At 45.8% G+C, this 23850-nt stretch overlaps 1 protein-coding gene across 5 annotated transcripts in view; it reads left to right on the forward strand.

The window, feature by feature from the left end:
- LOC140396330 (anoctamin-4-like) overlaps positions 1–23850 on the forward strand; it is a 286419-nt gene that overhangs the window by 134231 nt on the left and 128338 nt on the right. For all 5 annotated transcript variants that reach the window (XM_072484841.1, XM_072484842.1, XM_072484844.1 and 2 more), the window contains one exon: positions 10286–10483. In XM_072484841.1, coding sequence (XP_072340942.1) covers positions 10286–10483 — 198 coding nt within the window. The remainder of the gene's footprint in view (positions 1–10285; positions 10484–23850) is intronic.

A 23850-nucleotide genomic window follows, 5' to 3' on the forward strand; every position in this document is an offset into this window, starting at 1 on the left:
TTTTATATGTGCAACCTTTTCCTTTACTGTGGGTTCAAAAACTACTTGACACAACATAATATCAAAGTTTCTGATTTTTGAGAATGAGGAAGTGAGCAAGACCACTTTGCAGAGACAGATGTGGTCCATATTAAGTGCTGTGGTTTGAAACAAAGCACCGAATCTCTGCAGACTCTCATCAAACATTGCAAAATGGGAAGACATTGGCACAAACAAAACTCCTTCAACATAAAAGAAAAACTTTTGATCACAATGTCGCATCACATTTTTTGTAGTTCCATGTTGTTGGAATATATAGGTTTATGTTTTTTAAAATTGTTTTAGCAATTCCCTTTTTCTCTTTGCATCTCTGCCCCCCCCCCCCCTTGTCTAACAACATTACAAAGAGACTTGTATGGAGTAATACAGACACACCTGAACTAATGAGGCACAATTTGCTCTTGAAACATCAATACAAAATTATCGCTAATTTGTGCATAAATGCTCCTCCACAGGGAGTTGTGTTGAGGGAGTGCTGCATTGCCACTGTTTAATGATCCTGCTTTTCTTATCAGATTGCAAAAGATGCAGTGGCACAGTTTGAAGAGTGAGGGCGGAATCCAAACCACGATTATAGCTCAATCATCACACATTTCTGCCTATATGGAACCTCCACTGTGAATATTAGCTGCTGCATCTACCCAATATTAAATGAGCATTTCACAGTAACTTCATTGCAGTGTTAATGTAAGCCTAATTGTGACACTAATAAATATTATTTTAAAAATAATCCTTGTGTATGTATTTGCTATTTAAATATGTATTTGCTATTTAAATAAGTGTTCTTCCTTTTTGCACCAGATGCCCATTCTCAACAGTTGTTAATTTCACATTGTTTGGTGTGCAGTTCCATTGCAACATTAAGGAGCAAGAAGACTTGAGTGCATCAAGATACATCTCACCATGGGATGTGCGGTCTATATTGCCAATCAATTACACACCTCGCAAAATGAATTGCTAATCATTCTTGGTGTATGTCTTTAAGAGCTCCCCTTTTTTCTTTGTTCTGGTCAAGTTCCCTTTTCCATCACACGAGACTCCAGCACTTTCCCGATGATTGATGTCAGGGCTCTTGTGGTTCCCTGCTTTCTCATTCCCTCTTTCCTTGAATGACAGTGTTACATTCGCTACCCTCCAAGCCAATGGGACCATTCCGGGTAGGGGATTTTGGAAGATCACAGTCAGAGCATCCACTTCTTCCTGAGGTTGTAAGTCATTAGGTTGAGGGAATTTTTTTTTTCTAGTCCCGGCTTTTTCTTCTTTGTAAATTCCTTGTCTCTTTAAGGTCCCACTTCCCCATTAGTGCCTTGTAGTGTGAGGGCAGGCACATAATGGAATGGCAGAGACATCAAAAAAAAAAAAATTCCCTCATGATTTCTCCTGTCACCTTTTGAAGAGTCACTTTCGCCACAATCTGTTTTTGTATTTCTGCTTAGTTTACTGTCATTCTATGTTTTTCCTTTACCAATTTATTTTGCTGATATCTGCTTCTGACTCCTTTCATTTCAGTCCTCTAGTTTTGGACTTGTGTCTGCCGCACTCATGAAATGAATAATTAATCCTGTCTCATGACCCTAAACAAGATCTAAAATAGCTTCTGTCCTGGTTGTTTTTGCTCTAGGAAACCATCTCAAATGTATTTCATGAGTTCATACTCCAAGCTACCTTTGCTGTTTTTTCTCCCAGTCTATATGAAGATTAAAGTCACCCAGTAATCTTTCTATTTCTTGATTTAATGCTCTGACCAACAGTACTGTGAGCAGGCCAATAAACTACTCCCAAAGTACTTGCTGACGCTTGTTATTTCATCTTCATCCAATACTGAATATATTTGCTCTTTCGAGCCAGGATCATTCCTCATGACTTTTTTTGTGTCATCCTTTTTATTGTCAGTACTGCCTGCTGTCATGTTAGGTGCTCTGCTACATAGACGAACCAACACGGTTGCAGATGGTACAACCCAGTTTTATTACTAACGATAACAACATCTGTAAAGTGGTTACTGTGGTTCGTTTATTACCCTCTAACCCGTGGACCTAGCCCTAACACTATCTTGGAGAAGCACTCAGCACATTGTGAATGTCTGAGTGGCTTGCTGTGAGTTCTGTGCTCTGAGCTGTCTCCTGCTGGAATGAGCGGGATGTGTCGTGTTCCCCGTTTTATAGTGATTGTGCTCATGACTATGTGATGTTGTGTATGTATTGATTGGTCCGTTGATCTGTCCATTAGTGTGTATGTATGTTTGCACCATGATGTTTATCTGAATATCATGACACCTGCCACCCACTTTCACTCCTTTTTCCATTTTGTCCGCCTTTTCAATATGTTGCCCAACTTTGATTACCTCCACAACACAATAAAATTACATGGTGTGTAATCAAACCGCCACACTGCGCCTGCAAAGCAGCTCGGCGCAGTGTGGCCGATGGAAGCTGGGAGCCCCCACTCCCAGGATCTACCCAGCTCACAACGCTTTGTGAGATCTAACGGAATCTCGTGCGACGTTGCGATGTAAACTCCGGCCATTGTGGGTGGGGTCACTTTTGGGCAAATCCACACATTAAAGCGAGATGGCCAGTTTCACTTTAATTTGCAAATTCCCGAGATGTTGGCATCTATCCCCTTTGTGTCTTGAGACCTTAGTCGAGTGCGATTCAGTACTGGTCTCCACAAACTGGGACCAGATGGAACTTGTGAGGGGGTCTACCAGGGCATCGGAGACCCCCAGCGCATGCCTTCTGGGAGGGTGGCATCCCATCACTGCTGGTGCCACCTAGGCACCCTGGACCTGCCAAGGTACCAAGCTGGCATTTTGCACAGCGATCGGGCCGGGGGTGCCCTGCGTGGGTGTTTGTGGGGGTAGGGGAGACCCTCCACAGTGCGTTGGGGCTTGGGTGGGGTCACTTTGGGGGTTCTCGTGCTACACGAGATCTGGCGAGCAGAGCTCCTCTGTGCACAAAACGGGGCTATGTGCAGCTTCGAGCAAGTGTTTTCCCCCGGAGGCCCCCTATCTAACCCGAGTGCCATTTTATAGCATTGTTTCTCAGCACTGAGTGTTGGGAAATACACAGCTAGACGCGCTCGCTATAGGACTTTGTTCCCATTCAGTTAATCTCACCGCTTATCTATCTTTGTGCTATTAATCCATTTATCTTGTTATAAATATATAATAAAATCACCTTTTTAAGCTTTTCTGCTTTATTTTTAATTTAACTTTTTTGTTGATATACCAACATGTTTTGTCTCTTCCTGTCACATTGTTTCTTTATGGTAATACTGCACAGAAGCATCAACCTTTTTCTCTTCACATTTTAAAATTATTTTTCTTCACAGTAAGCTACTTCCCCCATGACTGGAACTCTTTTATTGATGGAGAATGATTAAAGTATATCAATCTTCTACAACAAGGAGCTATAGCTGACGCAGTGTTTGGTTTATTTATCATCCTTGCTTGACAACTCACGCAGACACTCAAAAGAATGTGCAAACTCCACACGGACAGTGACCCATGGCCGGGATTGAACCGGGTCCTTGGTGCCGTGAGGCAGCAGTGCTTGCCACTGTGTCGCTGCGCTGCTTTTTTTTTTTGTGCTTGTTCAGGGGATGTGTGTTTCGCTGGCTGGGCCAATGTTTATTGTCCATCCCTTCCCATGAACTGTGAAAGAGTCAAACACATTGCTGTGGGTGTGGTGTCACATGTTGGCCAGACCAGGAAGGAGCAGCAGATTTCTAAATCTTCCCTAAAAGGCATTAGTGAACCAGATAGGTTTTTGCAACAATCAACAATGGTTCATGATCGCCATTCAACTTTTAACTTTTATTTCCGTTTTTTTTTATTGAATTCAAATTCCACCGTTTGCCATGATGGACTTTGAACTTGGGTTCCCAGAGTGTTACCCTGGGTCTCTGGATTACCAGTCCATTGACAAAGTGCCTTTCTTGGTTTGGTTTTGTCATTGGTTGGTGACCTTTGGACCGTGCCTACCTGGATGTACAAACACTGGCAGAAGGACCTCCATTGTAATGCCAGGTGTCCCCGGTGACCCAGTGTTGTTTTGTAAGCCCTCTCGTGGGACTGGGTTCAAATGGGAGGGAAGTTGTGCTTCAGCTGTGCTGAACCTTGACCAGACCCCTCTGGAGTAAGTTCAGTTTTATGTGCCGTGTACCTCTGGTCTTGGGGGTGTGCTGTGCAGATTCACCAGAACGATGTTGGGACTAAAAGCAGAAAATAATTTGCATATATTTTGGCACATATTCCCCGAATTTAGATTTGAGGGGTGATCTGATTGCAGTGAGGTTGTAATAGAAATAAAGTATTCCCTATCATGGGAGAGTGAGGGGACTTGATTTTTGAAAATCAAGAAGCAACTTCTCTCAAAGCATATTGGAAATGTTGAGCGCTTGATGTTGAAGGACGCATTGGAGCTTTCATGCTTGAGCCTGGTAGATGGGTAAGGGATATGGAGTTTAAATAGTGGTCGGTCATGATCTGATGAAATGGCTGAACAAGACTAGATGGTCTCTCCCTGTTCCAGTGTAGATGTCAAGGTCATTTAACCCAATGAGCTAATATTACCAAAGGTTTTTTTTTTTTTTTTGCTTCTATATCTGGTATTTGTTTTGGAAACAGTTGATACTTTTGATTCCTAATATTGGCTGCCAATCTCCTGCCTGTTTGATACTCCACTCTGCTTCATACTGCAATGAAATAACTTCAGCAATTGCCTCTTATGAACTGTATTTGAGTTTAATCTGGATCTGGTTGGAAGTCCCATGTTGATCTCTCGTTTGGACTTTGTGGTTTTTGTAATGAGCACAAAATTAGCAGGATATTGTAGTATAATGGGTTCATGTGGCACTGAGTACAGTAACACTATCTTAAATCAAATTGCAGATTTGCACAAGGTTGTAAGAAAGCATACGACCCTCGGCTCCGTGTCAGTGTGATGTTGAGCAGAGATGTGTATAGACCTCCATGTGGAGACATCTCCTAATTTGTACCTTTTTTTGAAATATCTACAAATAGTTCTAGTTAATAAAGACTTGGTTGACTTCTTTAAGACGCTGATCTGTAACCAGTGCCCTCCCTCAGACTCTAGCCTCTTGGTTGGTGTTCTCTCTCGGGTGTGGGATTATGGATTTGTTTCTGAATTCCTTGACTCCTATCCTTCACACACTTCACACTTTTCTCAACTAGCCTTCCCATCGACCAACTTCACTCTGAAATCATCTTCTATTGTTGCCTAAGCTGGAATGATGGTTTATTTTAATAGCAGCTTGACAGCGGTACACGAGGTGGAACACTTCTTTTTGTGAGTAATAATCAAAATTACTTCCTCCTCTCTGTGGAAGGAAGTGGGTGAGCAAACTTAACAAAAAGTAAGAAATCTAAATCAAATGGTTTACATGTATTTTGCAAATAAGTGACTCTGCTTTAGATTCACTTACTGTAGTGAAAACGCCTCTCACTGCCGATTGTCAGCCATGACTCAATGGGTTGTACTCTGCCCTCCTGAGTCAAAGATTGTGGGATCAAGTTCTGCTCTAGACTGGATCGTATGATGCAGGCACACTCCAGTGCTGTACTGTCGGCGGTGCCACATTTGGATGTGATTTTTTGGTTCATCTTACCCCTTGGATGGATGAGGGATGGTGGCCTAATAGCAATGTCACTAGGCTAACAATACAGAGGGCCAGGAAATGGAACAGTTAAAATTCCACTATAGAATTCATGCAGTGCAGAAGGAGGCCATTCAGCCCATCAAGTCTGCACCAACGCTCTGAAAAAGAACCCCACCTAAGCATTCTATTTTGAAGTGCAGGGCAACTTCATCTAGGCCAATATTTATCCCTCCATCGATACTTGAAAATCAGATTATCTGGCCAGTATGTCATTGCTGTTTGTGGGAGCTTGCTGTGCACCTATTGACTTGCATTATGTTTCAAAAATAAACTTCAATGTTTCTAAGGCACCTTAAGACATGCTATGGTTTTGAAGGGTGTTATAGAAATGTAATGCTTTCTCTCCAACTACTACTGTAACTGTTGGCATACTGAGCATTTGGAGGCAGGGCAACACAAGTTCACTAGATTATAGATCATAGAATTTACAGTGCAGAAGGAGGCCATTCGGCCCATTGCGTCTGCACCAGCCCCCACAAAGAGCACCCCACTCCAGGCCAGTTATCTACCCTACCCCAGTATCCCCCACTTAACCTTTCTGGACACCAAGGGCAATTTAGTGTGGCCATTCCACCCAACCCGCACATCCCCGGACCGTAGAAGGAAACTGGAGCACCCGGAGGAAACCCACGCAGACACTGGGAGAACATGCAGACTCCGCACAGACCGTGATCCCAGCCGGGAATCGAACCTGGGACCCTGGAGCTGTGAAGCAACTGTGCTAACCACTATACCACTCTGCTGCCCCAGCAGCAAGGGATTAGAGTAGAATAATGAAAAAGAGGTCTTGCTACAATTGTACAGGGTTTTGGTGGGCTCACATCTGGAGACTGCGCAGTTTTGGTCTCCACATTGTGGAAAGGATATATTTGCATTGGAGGCAGTTTGGCGAAGGTTCACCAAAATGGTCTCTAGGATGAGAGAGTTTGATCATCCTGGGATGATCAGAGGACTGTCCTAATAAGGAAAGATTGAATAGAATTAGCCCATATTCTCTTGCCATTGAGAAGGGTGAAAGGTGATCTTATTGAATCATAGGATTCTGTGGGGCTTGGCAGGTTAGATACTGAGAGGTTAGGTGAAGAGTCTGGAACATGAGACTAAATGTTGTCCCAGGCTAAGGGGGCAACATTTAGGACTGAGATGAGAAAGCTCTTCAGTCGAGGGTTGTGAATCTTTAAATTCTCCATCCCTGAGAGCTTCGTCAGAAAGCAAAGTATTGAAGTTTGGGATTGAGGATTTATGGAACCTTGAAGATATGGAAAGAGGGCAAGAAAGTGAAATTGAAGATCGGCACTGAATTGTGGAACAGGCTAGTTGAAGCCTGCTTTTAGAAAGGAGATATTCCATTTCCTAAATAAAGGCACACGATGACTCCATGCTAGCCTGTGTGAATGTTTACTTGTTTTTTTTGGGATCCAACCTGTAATTGCCTCCAAACCTTGCCCCTCCTTGCTTGAAAGCCAGTTATTTATCACTCCTTTGCCAGTCTGAGCCATCAGTATTTCTAAAGAATTGTGGAATTGTACACGCGTTTAGATTGCCATCTCATTCGCACCTATTTGGTTTCCGCAGCACTGAATGATTTAGTCCAATTCTGGTATTCCGATCCGATCAGGCTTTTAGTAGAATGCTTATTGTACACATCACTCTGTTAGTGTCCTTACACTTGTATTCTTCTCTTCTGAAGCCCTTTTTTGCTGCTGATTCCATCAGTCAGGGTAAAGACAGTGCGTCTGCTCGAGATTTAAAAAAAAAAAAACATTTAGAGTACCCAAATCATTTTGTTCCCAATTAAGGGCCAATTTAGCATGTTCAATCCACCTAGACTGCACATCTTTGGGTTGTGGGGGCGAAACCCATGCAAACACTGGGAGAATGTGCAAACTCCACACGGGCAGTGACCCAGAGCCGGGATCAAACCTGGGACTTCGGCACCGTGAGGCAGCAGGGCTAACCCACTGCGCCACCGTGCTGCCCTCCACTCAAGATTTTGACGTATTCTATATTGCCTCTCTGTCAAAGCGCGTTTTTAAAAAAAATATTTTATTTCAAAACTGCTTCGAAGGCTGATTTTAAAACGCGTCACTTAGAAAATATCCCCCAAAGAGCTTTGTACTAAATTGCAGCTGCTTTGCATGCAGCAAGATCTCATACAACAATGAGAAGATGGCCTGGTTAACTTTATTTCTGTCACGTTCATTTGAGGGATAAATATCAGCCACTATGCTGGGGAGAACTCCCTTTGAAAGTAGGGCAGCACAGTGGTTAGCACAGTTGCTTCTCTGCTCCAGGGTCCCAGGTTCGATTCCCGGCTTGGGTCACTGTCTCTGCGGAGTCTGCACGTTCCCCCCCTTGTGTGCGTGGGTTTCCTCCGGGTGGTCCGGTTTCCTCCCACAGTCCAAAAATGTGCAGGTTAGGTGGATTGGCCACGATAAATTGTCCTTGGTGCCCAAAAAAGGTTAGGTGGGGTTACTGAGTTATGGGGATGGGATGGGCTTAAATGGGGTGCTCTTTCCAGGGGCTGGTGCAGGCTTGATGGGCCAACTAGCCTCCTTCTGCACTGTAAATTCTATCTATTCTATAATGCCATGGGATTTTGCATCCATCTTCTGATAAATGACAAGAGGCCTCTCTTTAAGGATAGCACCTCCGCACGCTCCGTGTAGCGTTGAGGGAGCCTTGATGAGGTTTACTTTATATGCTCCTGTCTCTAGACTGGGATTTGAACCCAAAGCCACCTGACTCTCGAGGTGAGAGTGCTGTTCGCTGAGCCACAGCTGACACCCAGCAGGTGGTGTATGTCATCGCCCACCCTGCATTCCACCATAATCATTCAGTTGTCATTTTTGCTTTGAGACCGGATTTTGTTCCAGCTATCCCTCTGTGTTTGGGGAGTTGGGGGGTGGGGGGGCGCGACTCAGTATGAATATCGCCCCTATAACGACTGCTATGTTTCTCTGCTCAATTGCTCCAGGGCAAAATAGTTGATGCTAGATGGAACTAGTAATCAATCAAATGCCAGTGAACTTGTACTGTCATCTGCTTGTTCAAGATTAAGTCTAACAGCTTTGTTGTAGGTGCTTTACACTGACTCAGAGTCATCTGTTAGTTATAAATCATTCTTGTGGGTGTTATGGAATTGATGAGTACACAGTTATTTTTTTTAAAAAAGAAAACCTTTTCTAATCTTTTGAACCGAGTAATGACTGTTGCTTTTGAAACAATTTGTCTCAAATGCTTAAATGCATAAGCTTCTTTTTGAAGGGATTGATTGTTTAGCGTTTGATGAGATCATTGGTCTTTCTCACAAGACTCCCTGAATCCTCGAAGATTGAGGTGGTATGAAGTTTTAGTTTGTGATTTAACAGCGTACAAAATTAATCTTTGGGGATTCTGTGAGTATCAATTTTTTTTGTGTTCTGGCATGTGATGGAGGGATGCAATTTCTCTCCCATGTTTTCTGTGATAAAAGGATGAATAAAAAGTAACTATAGAGAACTGGGAGTTGGTCAATTCATTCACTATTGGCCCATTGTTGTGATTCCTTTTTAACCCATCACAGCTAATGTTAACAGATGGGTTTTTGGCAAGAGAGCATAATTATCTTGTTTTATATTGGATTTTGAAAATGGGAACAGGAGAGGCCATTCAGTCTTTTGAGAATGTTCTACCATTGGTCGGAGTTTGCATTATATCTCACATTGTTACAAATATCATTTTAGGATTCATAGGTTTTAGGATTGCAGCTTATTTTAGTTGGGTGTTGACATTTTTGATAAAGTTTATTTAAGGTTGGAGTTTGAAGTGGGACAACATTAAACATTCTTGAGATTCGTGGTGTTTGTCTACACAGGTCCCCATAAATTGTTTAAATCATTCACATGGTTTCCCATCTGTGTTATCCCATGTGTGCCAGCCACATTGCAATGGGGTCTGAGTGTAGGGGGAATTTTCTTCAGCTTTGGGTTTTATCGAGGTCATTTCTCACCGAAATGAGGGGTCGGCCTAGAAGCAGCTTTGGGACAGGTAGAGATAATCTACCAGTACCTGTGAAGCAGCTGGAACCAGGAGTCGAAAGGTTATCAGAAACCAAGGATGTTTACTGACTTGGAAGTCACCTAAGTAAGAAAGCAGTGAAGCCCATGCTTGAGCTGGAGAGTCCACAGTTGTGAGATGTAGGTGAGTTCGGCGAGCTGGATTCTAGTTAAAGAACCTCGAGAAACCTCATACTTTGGTGAAAAGCAATTCACTTGTGAATTCCTGAAAGCTGTGGGGAAGCCCACTATTATGGGCGTGGAACCTCCATTACTTCAGTCTCCTGCCCACCACCACTATCCTCTTGCTGGCGAGAATCTCACTCTTGGCCTCAAGGGAATTTGTGCCCACGTCTCAAATCACGGGCGCAAAATCCCTGCCCAGGAGTGTGCTGATGAGTCGATAAGTTTGTTTAGCTTTTCTACAGTAATTTTTTTTTATTTTTTTTTTTTAAATGGAAAATGTTCTGTAATTCTCTTTGGTTAATAGCTGGAATTTGCTCATCTGTGTGTATGGTTTATTCCAGGTATGAGTATAGCTATTCATGGGGCTGAAAACCGCATTCAGATTCATCGGAGAACTCTGCCCACCTCTCAAAAATCCATTCAGATGTCTGGAGCTAGGCACTCTTCACTTCCTCCTGTCACTAAATCTGTGACCATGGACTGCTCCTCTTCAGGATCCATTGAATCTGCTATTATCAATGGGAAATACCATTATCCAGGTTTGTGCTGTAGGACTTTTCTTTGTGCTGGTGCCTTGCTTTTCCAATTAATAATTTAAGTTGATAATTTAGTGAATATAATGAAATTGGAACACTGCATAAAGGGGGGGGAAGTGTGTGGGGGTGGGGGTGGGGGTGGGGGTGGACGTGGGTGTGGATGGGGGTGGGGGGGTGGACATGGGTGTGGATGGGGGTGGGGGGGTGGATGGGGGGGTGGACGTGGGTATGGATGGGGGTGGGGGGGAGGACTTGGGTGTGAGTGGGGGTGGGGGGGAGAGGAAGTGTGGGTGGGGGTGGGGGGGAGGAAGTGTGGGTGGGGGTGGGGGGGGGAGGAAGTGTGGGTGTGGATGGGGGTGGAGGGGGAGGGGGAGGATGTGTGGGTGGGGGTGGGGGGGAAGGAAGTGTGGGGGTGGGGGGGTAGGAGGTGGGGGGGTAGGAAGTGTGGGGGTGGGGGGGTAGGAAGTGTGGGGGTGGGGGGGTAGGAAGTGTGGGGGTGGGGGGGTAGGAAGTGTGTGTGCAGGAGGGGAGGAAGAAGTGTGTGTGCAGGAGGGGAGGAAGAAGTGTGTGTGCAGGAGGGGAGGAAGAAGTGTGTGTGCAGGAGGGGAGGAAGAAGTGTGTGTGCAGGAGGGGAGGAAGAAGTGTGTGTGCAGGAGGGGAGGAAGAAGTGTGTGTGCAGGAGGGGAGGAAGAAGTGTGTGTGCAGGAGGGGAGGAAGAAGTGTGTGTGCAGGAGGGGAGGAAGAAGTGTGTGTGCAGGAGGGGAGGAAGAAGTGTGTGTGCAGGAGGGGAGGAAGAAGTGTGTGTGCAGGAGGGGAGGAAGAAGTGTGTGTGCAGGAGGGGAGGAAGAAGTGTGTGTGCAGGAGGGGAGGAAGAAGTGTGTGTGCAGGAGGGGAGGAAGAAGTGTGTGTGCAGGAGGGGAGGAAGAAGTGTGTGTGCAGGAGGGGAGGAAGAAGTGTGTGTGCAGGAGGGGAGGAAGAAGTGTGTGTGCAGGAGGGGAGGAAGAAGTGTGTGTGCAGGAGGGGAGGAAGAAGTGTGTGTGCAGGAGGGGAGGAAGAAGTGTGTGTGCAGGAGGGGAGGAAGAAGTGTGTGTGCAGGAGGGGAGGAAGAAGTGTGTGTGCAGGAGGGGAGGAAGAAGTGTGTGTGCAGGAGGGGAGGAAGAAGTGTGTGTGCAGGAGGGGAGGAAGAAGTGTGTGTGCAGGAGGGGAGGAAGAAGTGTGTGTGCAGGAGGGGAGGAAGAAGTGTGTGTGCAGGAGGGGAGGAAGAAGTGTGTGTGCAGGAGGGGAGGAAGAAGTGTGTGTGCAGGAGGGGAGGAAGAAGTGTGTGTGCAGGAGGGGAGGAAGAAGTGTGTGTGCAGGAGGGGAGGAAGAAGTGTGTGTGCAGGAGGGGAGGAAGAAGTGTGTGTGCAGGAGGGGAGGAAGAAGTGTGTGTGCAGGAGGGGAGGAAGAAGTGTGTGTGCAGGAGGGGAGGAAGAAGTGTGTGTGCAGGAGGGGAGGAAGAAGTGTGTGTGCAGGAGGGGAGGAAGAAGTGTGTGTGCAGGAGGGGAGGAAGAAGTGTGTGTGCAGGAGGGGAGGAAGAAGTGTGTGTGCAGGAGGGGAGGAAGAAGTGTGTGTGCAGGAGGGGAGGAAGAAGTGTGTGTGCAGGAGGGGAGGAAGAAGTGTGTGTGCAGGAGGGGAGGAAGAAGTGTGTGTGCAGGAGGGGAGGAAGAAGTGTGTGTGCAGGAGGGGAGGAAGAAGTGTGTGTGCAGGAGGGGAGGAAGAAGTGTGTGTGCAGGAGGGGAGGAAGAAGTGTGTGTGCAGGAGGGGAGGAAGAAGTGTGTGTGCAGGAGGGGAGGAAGAAGTGTGTGTGCAGGAGGGGAGGAAGAAGTGTGTGTGCAGGAGGGGAGGAAGAAGTGTGTGTGCAGGAGGGGAGGAAGAAGTGTGTGTGCAGGAGGGGAGGAAGAAGTGTGTGTGCAGGAGGGGAGGAAGAAGTGTGTGTGCAGGAGGGGAGGAAGAAGTGTGTGTGCAGGAGGGGAGGAAGAAGTGTGTGTGCAGGAGGGGAGGAAGAAGTGTGTGTGCAGGAGGGGAGGAAGAAGTGTGTGTGCAGGAGGGGAGGAAGAAGTGTGTGTGCAGGAGGTGGGTGGGGGGGAGGAAGTTTGTGTGCAGGAGGTGGGTGGGGGGGAGGAAGTTTGTGTGCAGGAGGTGGGTGGGGGGGAGGAAGTTTGTGTGCAGGAGGTGGGTGGGGGGGAGGAAGTTTGTGTGCAGGAGGTGGGTGGGGGGGAGGAAGTTTGTGTGTGGGGGAAGGTCATCATTCAGCCTGTCCTGCTGTGCTGGTTCTTTCAAAGAGCTATCCAATTAATCTCTTGCCTCGTAGCTCTGCAAATGTTTCCTTTTCCAAGTATTTATCCCAGAGGTTACGATTGAATTTGCTTCCATAGCCTGGTCAGGAAGTGCATTCAGGTGATGACAACTTGTGTTTCATCTTTTGAATTTTTGGAGAGATTAAGTTGTCATTTTTGGTGGGTTCCTAGGCCTTTGATGAGGGTTCACGTTAATTCCACCATTCTCCACAGAGACCTGGTAATGTGCAGCCAGGATACATCTATATAAAGAAATCTTGAGGCAACATAGAGTTTTGCATTCCAATTTGTAGATGAGAATTGTGGGTCTAAGATTAGTGTATTAAACATTTTTTTTTAAAAAAAAAGGAAGTTGAGGGTATGATGGCAGAGCTGGGTAAAGTGGGCTCCAGCAGAGGGCAGTAGAGCAGAGCTGCTGATTGGCTGTTGCGGGGGAAATTTGCATACGTCCATTGTGGTCACCCTAACTTGAAGGTGGTTTGTGGAGGAGCTGTTGTCAAGTGACACTTACACCCGAAACACTTCTTCAGTGTTCCCCTCCCTACCCTCTCATCTAACGAAAAAAAAACAACCGCTCTAAAGATCAAGAGGAAGGCTCGAGGGCAGGTAGAAGTAGAAAGAAGTTGAACCGTGATGTCAACAGCCTGCAGGTAAGGGATTGGCTGGTGACTGGTAAGTAGATTTTCTTTTATTTCCCCTCCGGTGTTATCGTGCGGGGCGCAGAGGTTGCTGAGTGAGTGCTTGCTGAGAAGGGGAGTGAATAATAGGTAAGTTCTTTTTTCTCTTTTTTTCTTTTTTTTATCTAGAGGGGATGGCAGGGAAGGTAGTGCAATGTTCCTCCTGCAGAATGTTTGAGGTGAGGTACGCCGTCGGTGTCCCTGCTGATTTCATCTGTGGGAAGTGCACCCTTCCCCAGCTCCTCAGAAACCGAGTTAGGGAACTGGAGCTGGATGAACTTCGGATCATTCGATTGATAGAAGCTTCAGGGATGTAGTTACTCCGAAGAATAAAGATAGATGGGTGACAGTGAGAGGGGGTGGGAGGAAGCAGTCCGTACAGGGATCCCCTGTGGTCGTTCCCCTTAGTAACAAGTATACCGCTTTGGATACTGTTGTGGGGGAGGGGACTTACCAGGAGTTGGCCATGGGGTACAGGTCTCTGGCACAGAGTCTGTCCCTGTTGCTCAGAAGGGAAGGTGGGAGAGGAGTAGAGCATTCGTCATTGGAGACTCAATAGTTAGGGGGATAGATAGGAGATTCTGTGGGAACGAGAGAGACTCGCGGTTGGTGTCTTGCCTCCCAGGTGCCAGGATGCGTGATGTCTCGGATCGTGTTTTCGGGATCCTTAAGGGGGAGGGGGAGCAGCCCCAAGTCGTGGTCCACATAGGTAGGAAAAGGGATAGGGATGTAAGGCAGGAATTCAGGGAGCTAGGGTGAAAACTTAGATCTAGGACAAACAGAGTTATTATCTCTGGGTTGTTACCCGTGCCACGTGCTAGCGAGACGAGGAATAGGGAGAGAGAATAGTTGAACACGTGGCGACAGGGATGGTGCAGGAGGGAGGGTTTCAGATTTCTGCATAATTGGGGCTCATTCTGGGGTCGGTGGGACCTCTACAGACGGGATGGTCTACACCGGGACCAGAGGGGTACCAATATCATAGATTATCATAGAATTTACAGTGCAGAAGGAGGCCATTCGGCCCATCGAGTCTGCACCAGCTCTTGGAAAGAGCACCCTACCCAAAGTCAACACCTCCACCCTATCCCATAACCCAGTAACCCCACCCAACGCTATGGGCAATTTTGGACACTAAGGGCAGTTTATCATGGCCAATCCACCTAACCTGCACATCTTTGGACTGTGGGAGGAAACTGGCGCACCCGCAGGAAACCCACGCACACACTGGGAGGATGTGCAGACTCCGCACAGACAGTGACCCAAGCCGGAATCGCACCTGGGACCCTGGAGCTGTGAAGCAATTGTGCTATCCACAATGCTACCGTGCTGCCCTGGGGGGGGGGGGGGGGGGATTTGCAAATGCTCTTCGGGAGGGTTTAAACTAGTTCAGGGGCTTGGGAACCTGAATTGTAGCTCAGTATACAGGAGGGTGAGAGTACTGAGGTCATGAGTAAGGTATAAAAGTTGCAGGAGTGTACCGGAAGGCAGGAAGGTGGTTTAAAGTGTGTCTTCTTCAATGCCGGGAGCATCCGGAATAAGGTGGGAGAACCTGCGGCATGGGTTGGTACCTGAGACTTCAGTGTTGTGGCCATTTCGGAGACCTAGATAGAGCAGGGACAGGAATGGTTGTTGCAGGTGCCGGGGTTTAGATATTTCAGTAAGCTCAGGGAAGGTGGTAAAAGAGGGGGAGGGGTGGCATTGTTAGTCAAGGACAGTATTACGGTGGCAGAAAGGATGTTTGATGAGGACTCGTCTACTGAGGTAGTATGGGCTGAGGTTAGAAACCGGAAAGGAGATGTCACCCTGTTAGAGGTTTTCTATAGGCCTCCGAAAAGTTCCAGAGATGTAGAGGAATGGATTGCAAAGGTGATTCTGGATAGGAGCGAAACAACAGGGTAGTTGTTATGGTGGACTTTAACTTACCAAATATTGACTGGAAACGCTATAGTTCGAGTACTTTAGATAGGTCTGTTTTTGTCCAATGTGTGCAGGAGGGTTTCCTGACACAGATTGTAGATAGGCCAACGAGAGGCGAGGCCATATTGGATTTGGTACTTGGTAATGAACCAGGACAGGTGTTAGATTTGGAGGTAGGTGAGCACCTTGGTGATAGTGACCACAATTACCTTTACTTCAGTGATGGAAAGAGATAAGTATATACCACATGGCAAGAGTTCTATCTGGGGGAAAGGCAATTATGATGCGATGAGTCAAGACTTAGGATGTATCGGATGTAGAGGAAAACTGCAGGGGATGGGCACAATGGAAATGTGGAGCTTGTTCAAGGAACAGCTACTGCGTGTCCTTGATAAGTATGTACCTGTCAGGCAGGGAGGAAGTGGTCGAGCAAGGGGACGGGTTTACTAAAGCAGTCGAAACACTTGTCAAGAGGAAGAAGGAGGCTTATGTAAAGATGAGACATGAAGGTTCAGTTAGGGCGCTCGAGAGTTACAAGTTAGCTAGGAAGGACCTAAAGAGAGAGCTAAGAAGAGCCAGGAGGGGACATGCCTTTGGCAGGTACGGTCAAGGATAACCCTAAAGCTTTCTATAGATATGTCAGGAATAAAAGAATGACTAGGGTAAGGGTAGGGCCAGTCAAGGACAGTAGTGGGAAGTTGTGCTGGGAGTCCAAGGAGATAGGAGAGGTGCTAAATGAATATTTTTCATCAGTATTCACACAGGAAAAAGACAATGTTGTCGAGGAGAATACTGAGATTCCGGCTACTAGACTAGAAGGGCTTGAGGTTCATGAGGAGGAGGTGTTAACAATTCTGGAAAGTGTGAAATTAGATAAGTCCCCTGGGCCGGATGGGATTTATCCTATGATTCTCTGGGAAGCTAGGGGGGAGATTGCTGAGCCTTTGGCTTTGATCTTTATGTCATCTTTGTCTACAGGAATAGTGCCAGAAGATTGGAGGATAGCAAATGTTGTCCCCTTGTTCAAGAAGGGGAGTAGAGGCAACCCCGGTAACTATAGACCAGGGAGTCTTACTTCTGTTGTGGGCAAAATCTTGGAAAGGTTTATAAGAGATAGGGTGTATAATCATCTGGAAAGGAATAATTTGATTAGAGATAGTCAACACGGTTTTGTGAAGGGTAGGTTGTGCCTCACAAACCTTATTGAGTTCTTTGAGATGGTGACCAAACAGGTGGATGAGCGTAAAGCAGTTGATGTGGTGTATATGGATTTCAGTAAAGTGTTTGATAAGGTTCCCCACGGTAGGCTACTGCAGAAAATACAGAGGCATGGGATTCAGGGAGATTTAGCAGTTTGGATCAGAAATTGGCTAGCTGGAAGAAGACAAAGGGTGGTGGTTGATGGGAAGTGTTCAGACAGGAGTCCAGTTACTAGTGGTGTACCACAAGGATCTGTTTTGGGGCCACTGCTGTTTGTCATTTTTATAAATGACCTGGAGGAGGGTGTAGAAGGATGGGTGAGTAAATTTGCAGATGACACTAAAGTCGGTGGAGTTGTGGACAGTGCGGAAGGATGTTACAGAGGGACCTAGATAAGCTGCAGCGCTGGGCTGAGAGGTGGCAAATGGAGTTTAATGCAGAAAAGTGTGAGGTGATTCATTTTGGAAGGAATAACAGGAAGACAGAGTACTGGGCTAATGGTAAGATTCTTGGCAGTGTGGCTGAGCAGAGAGATCTCGGTGTCCATGTACATAGATTCCTGAAAGTTGCCACCCAGGTTGAGAGGGTTGTTAAGAAGGCATACGGTGTGTTAGCTTTTATTGGTAGAGGGATTGAGTTTCGGAGCCATGAGGTCATGTTGCAACTGTACCAAACTCTGGTGCGGCCGCATTTGGAGTACTGCGTGCAATTCTGGTCACCGCATTATAGGAAGGATGTGGAAGCATTGGTAAGGGTGTAGAGGAGATTTACCAGAATGTTGCCTGGTATGGAGGGAAGATCTTATGAGGAAAGGCTGAGGGACTTGAGGTTGTTTTCATTGGAGAGAAGAAGGTTAAGAGGTGACTTAATTGAGGCATACAAGATGATCAGAGGATTGGATAGGGTGGACAGTGAGAGCCTTTTTCCTCGGATGGTGATGTCTAGCACGAGGGGACATAGCTTTAAATTGAGGGGAGGTAGATATAAGACAGATGTCAGAGGTAGGTTTGTTACTCAGAGAGTAGTAAGGGCGTGGAATGCCCTGCCTGCAACAGTAGTGGACTCACCAACACTAAGGGCATTCAAATGGTCATTGGATAGACATATGGACGATAAGGGAATAGTGTAGATGGGCTTTAGATTGGTTTCACAGGTCGGCGCAACATCGAGGGCCGAAGGGCCTGTACTGCGCTGTAATGTTCTATGTTCTAAGTTTGGGATAAAACGTGAGACCAGGGCGGCACGTGGTACAGTGGTTAACACTGGGACTACGGCGCTGAGGACCTGGGTTTGAATCCCGGGGTCACTGTCGTGTGGAGTTTGCAAATTCTCCCCTTGTCTGCGTGGATTTCACCCCCCACAACCCAAAGATGTGCTGGTTAAGCGGATTTGCCGCGCTAAATTGGCCTTTAATTGGGGGGAAAAAAATAATTGGACACTCTAAATTTTTTTTTTTTTAAAAGGTGAGACTGTAGCGATGCAGTGGCAGACTGGATTGGAAAATCACCGTTATTCAAGAAAAGAGGGAGACCGAGAACAGGAAAACCAACAGGCCAGTTAGCCTAACATATGTCATACCAATCCATTGTTAAGCAGGTTTTAGCAGGTATGTGGGCGTCGCAGGCTGTGCCAACATTTTTTGCCGATCCTTAATTGCCCTTGAGGGGACAGTTAAGAGTCAACCACGTTGCTGTGGGTCTGGAGTCGCATGTAGGCCAGACCAGGTAAGGATGGCAGATTTCCTTCCCCAAAGGACATTCGTGAACCAGATGGGTTTTTAACGACAATCGACTATGATTTCATGGTCATCATTGGACCTTTAATTCCAGATTTTTATTGAATTCAAATTTCAAATTGAATTTCAACTAATAAAATGGTTTATTAGTCCAGTGACAATACCACTACCCCACCGCCTCCTCCAGAATGGATCAGGCAGTATCCAGGTTTTGTGAAATGGAAATTGTGTTGGGAGTTATTGAGGAAATAACAAGCAAGGTGGATAAAGTAGAACCTGCAGTAAATGTGGTAAAGTTGGATTTCCAAAAGGGATTTGAACAGATGCCACATCAAATAGGAGGTCAATATGTCATTCCCTAAATGCCATGGCCAGACCTGTACACCATTACTCCAGATATGGTCTCGCCATAATTTTATGTAATTAATGTTCAATTTTCCAAGCTATGATAAACCAGGCCAATGTTCCATTAGCCTTTTCAATTAATTTTTTGTAACCGTCCACTCGTTTTAAATAATGAAGACTTCATCAGATAATAAATGATACTGGCCCTGAATGTGCAGAGGAGATCAAAACAGTCCAAGTGATGTTATAATGGACACTAACCGTACCCTAGGTGTCCAGACCAAGTTTATAAATAGCCTTGGGTAAAAGCAAATTACTGCGGATGCTGGAATCTGAAACATGCAGAAAATATTGAACAATCTCCGCAAGTCTGATCCCATCTGTGGAAAAGAAGGGAGTTTAACCTGGCAAGTCTGGATGACTCTTTTGTAAACGTTGGAGACAACTGGATGAAGGGTTAGATTTGTACTATTGTGGGGGGGTTCGTGGGGCTGGATAGGGGGCCAGCAATAGGTGGAGATTGACAAAGGTGTCATGGACAGAAGGGCAATGGGGGTGATTAAAGCTAAGAAGGGTGCTGTGGCTACACGAGCAGTTCAGAGGCTGGAAATCCTGCGGCACGTAAACTCGCCTCTCCACTCCCCAAAGCCTGTCCATAAGCTACAAGGCACCAGTCAAGTGCGATGGGAATACTCTCCCTTTGTCTGGGCGAGTGCAGCTCCAACCACACTCATAAAGCTCAACATCATCCAGGACAATGCAGCTCCATTGATTGACATCCCTTCAACAAGCATTCACTCCCTTCACCATCGACGCAGTAGCAGCCACTGATGCAGTAGCAGCCACGATTACCATCTCTGCAGGAAGTCACCAAGGCTCCTTGGGGTAAAAAGCTTTTATTGCATGTCTTTTATTTTCATTACTCCAGTTCCCTTTAACCTTTAATCTAAAACCTGACATTCTATTATTGGTCTCGTGACATTCTGTGTACAATCTAATGGCCATGCTGCGACGGAAAGCAGCTCGCCGTGATGCAGCATGGCCATTGAAAGCCAGGAGACCCTGCTCCCCGGGATCTACCCAGCTCACCATTCCTTGCGAGATCCAATGTGATCTCATGAGATGTTGCAATGTGAATCCTGTCCACAATGGGTGGGATCACTTTTTGGAAAATCTGCAAGTTAGAGCAAGGCAATTGGCCTCACTCTTTGTGCAGATTCCCGAGGTACCTGAGACTTTGGGATTCAACCCCTTCACCCGAGACTGCGGGAGTGCCATTCAGCACTGGTCCCCACAAACGGGACTAGATTCAACAGCACTCTTGGGGGTTTCTCCAAGAGGAAATGAGGCCCCCAGTTGCATGCCCTTTGGGCAGGGCGGTGGCCTGGCACTGATGCCACCTGGGCCAGGGTGCCAAGTTGGCATTGTGGTGATCGAGCTGGGGTTGTCCAGAGTGGGTGTTTTTATTTGGGGGGGGGGGGGGGGGGTGTTGCAGGGACCCTCCCTTATTGTGTTTGGGCTGGGAGGAGGTGGGGTGGAAATCAGGGATTGTTTTGGGACCATCAGAGATTGGAATGCCATTTTTAAATGGTGTTCCATTCTCTCGCTATGATGGGGAATTCTAGCGAGGGGAGCTCCCCATTGTACAAAACGGGGCTTCCGTGCCTCCTCTGCCATCCATTCCTTTTCAGGCCCCTTTATTCAACACGAGACCGCGGGTAGCCATGTGTTCTTGGCACTGTGAGCGCCGGGAAACATGCGGCTAAATGCTCTCGCTAGAGGACTTGGTTCCCTTTTGGGAGAATCGTGCCCTAGATTTTCTTTAATTTTAGCAAGAAAGGTAACAAAAGCTTGTTACATTTCATATGGTACATCAATGTAGCGAAATGTCCCAAATGACTTGATGAGCAAGCAATAGAAACATTTCAGACATCGAGGCAACAGAGAGGTTAGTAACGCAGGTTACTGAATCATTTTATTCAAACTTTACTACTTAGTGATGTTTTTAAATCTATTATTACATATGCGATGGGTGGATGATGGTAATGAGCATCATTATAATTATCAATCATCTGCAGATAAGAGTCAAATTTGTGGGTGTTTTGCTGAATTCTGACTCATCCTTTGAAGTAATTTTAGCCCGACTACGCTGTTTAATTTTGCCGATCCCTTGAGTTACTTTTTTAATGTACTCTGTAAACACTTGCATGGTGAAGATTGAGCAGTGATAATGTTATGGTGTTCAAAATAAAGCAATTCAATAAGCTCAATACAGAGAAAAATGAATAACCCAGAACAAGGTGATGTAACCTTAGCTAGACCAATTAGGAGAGAAATCAGGAAGCACCTTGGATGTCTCCGTCGCTATGGATACTATACATTGAAACTCTCTTCAGACTGACTTGGCCCAGCTGGTGATTTTCTTTCTCTCAAAGCGATGATGTCAAAATTTACCACTTGCGTCCATCAATCTTTGGAAGGACACGAGGTGTAAGGGTCTGAACAACATGAGTGTGTCTCACTTGTGAATTTAAAAATTACATGGTTCTCCTTGCAATCCATATGAATGAAAATCTAGCTGCAGAGTAGTTTTACCTCCTAGGAAGAATTATGGGTGGGATTTCTACACCCCAGGTGGAATGTTTTGCAGAGCCAGCCTGCCACTGGCCGGTGGTGTGATCTTCGGTACCACTGTTGTCAACTGGCCAGTGGTGAGATCTTAAGGGATTCCTGTTGTTTGCACCTTCTGCCGCTAGGGAGATGAGGGTGGCCGATGCTGTGACCAGATGATCCCATCAGTAGGAATGGCTGGAAAACTCAACCCTTTGTTTACATATGTGATAGAATGCCTCTTCCGAGAGATGTGAAGCATCAACCACGTTGCTGTGGGACTGGAGTCACGTGACAGAACCAGAGTAGATGAGGAGAGCAGGTTTCCTTCCCTGAATGACAAGGTAGCTTTATTGAAGCAAACATTTCCTGAACACCACCTCAAAAGCCCATATGTGGCACTTAAACTCGTGTTCTTGGGATTATTTAGTCCACTGTCGTGACCACTACTTGACCATAATCAGTGATCATGACATTTGGAGAGGTTTTATCTGATAGATCATCTCGAGGGTTTTTTTTTTTCCCCACTGCGCTTGGCATAACTTCTAATGGCATTGCATCATCACTGGAATTCTTCCAAGGCATTTGGCATAGGAATCTCCTCTTGTGCTTAATTTTTGCTTTAGTTGTTGAACTGCTGACAGCCACCATTCACGATAATGCAGATTGCGTAGTCATAATTGCCAATATTTCTGATGATCCTAACTGTAGCTGTCAGCTCTTTGCCTTTCTCCTGGTTATTCTGCATTATGCTTCCATTGTCAGCTAGCAAGACTAATAATTTCTACAAACAAAACTTTCCACGAGGAACCGTAAGAATACCAGCATCACAGGATCTTGTATTCAACCTTGTCACCCTTTCTGTTTTATTTTAATAAATCAATATGATTCGTATGTGTGTGATGAGTGTTTAAAATAGATTTTCAGGTCTGCAAAAAGTTTGGATAATTTTGGTAATGGCATGATCTGCAAATCTCAATTCTCTCTCTGCTAAGAGAGTGGGACTTGGCGGGATTGGTGACTCTCCCAAGATTAGCTTGGCGTCTCCAGGAATTAAAGGATAATATCAGGAGAAAAGCCATCAGAACACTTAAATTGACTTTTTTTTCTTAGTTATATCAAAATTTGATGTGGCTGGGAAAGGCTGCCTGAGAGTCCAGCCAGAGAATGAAGAGTTTATATTTCCAAATTAGGAAGCTGGGTCACCATGGCGATATGGGTGTCATGTGACCACTGACGATGCCAGGGGGGGCGGCAGGACCTTGTACATTCTGCAAACCGTTGGGAACGAAAATGGCTGATTTGCCTTCAATGCAAGGGGAATGGAGTACAGGAATGAAGAATTGTACAGAGCTTTCAAACCTCAACTGTGCAGTTTTGGTCTCCATATTTAAGGAAGAGTATCCTTGCATTGGCAGTGGTATAGTGAAGGTTCACTACATTGGTACCTGGGCTGAGAGAATTATCCAGGATGGTATAGGTCCAATTTATCTGTTGGAAGAATGAGACTCGATGGTCGTTGCAGCGTACAAGATTGTGAAGGAGTTCTTATAGGATAGATGAGTGTGTTTCATTGGCCAGAGGGCAGGCAGTCTCTGGATAAGGGGCTGATCACATCAGACTGAGAAGAGTAGAAATTATTTAACTCAAAAAAACATTTTTTTTAAATTTAAAAAAATTGTGCATCTTTTGGCATTTTGATGCTCCGTCATTGAATACATTTATGGTTGAGATAGACTGATATATCTGTCTCTGGGGGGAATATGGGGAGCAACAGGGACAATGAGGTCCATGATCAGGCACAATGGGCTGAATGGTGTACTTTTGTGTTCATTGGAGAATTAAATTCTTATCATTTTATCTTGCGGAATAGTCATTCTGTTTCAGCGATACAAAACGGTTCAGTTGTGTATCTGGGAAACATTCCTACTGGTTAAACGTCGAGATGTGCAGTTTTCTCAGCAGAGTGTTTGCGTGGGCTTTGAGAAGATAACCTACCTTGACTGTGTGGGCACCATCTCTTGATAAACCTAATCATATTTTACAAGGATCCAGAGTGTGGGCACTCCATATCTGTGGCAGCGAAGAAACGTGTTCTGAGCACCTACCCTCAGGAAGGATAAATTGACTTTGGCAGTGAATAACCGGTAGGTTTACAAGAGTGATATTTGGGAGTCCAAATTAATTAGCAGTGTGAATGAAATGAAATGAAAATCGCTTATTGTCACAAGTAGGCTTCAATGAAGTTACTGTGAAAAGCCCCTAGTCGCCACATTCCGGCGCCTGTTCGGGGAGGCTGTTACGGGAATTGAACCGTGCTGCTGGCCTGCTTGGTCTGCTTTAAAAGCCAGCGATTTTAGCCCGTGTGCTAAACCAGCCCCCACATTACATTACATTACATTACATTATACTGCTGCATTCTTTGGAAGGGATAAATTAGTAGGAGAGAGAAAAACTATTTCCACTGATTGGAGAGTCCTGGACTAGGGGACATGGTGGAAAACCTGGAATAAGTCCTTTCCAGGGTGAAATTGGGAAACCCTTCCA

Source organism: Scyliorhinus torazame, chromosome 19 (assembly GCF_047496885.1).
Source record: "Scyliorhinus torazame isolate Kashiwa2021f chromosome 19, sScyTor2.1, whole genome shotgun sequence".
Lineage (NCBI taxonomy): Eukaryota > Metazoa > Chordata > Chondrichthyes > Carcharhiniformes > Scyliorhinidae > Scyliorhinus > Scyliorhinus torazame.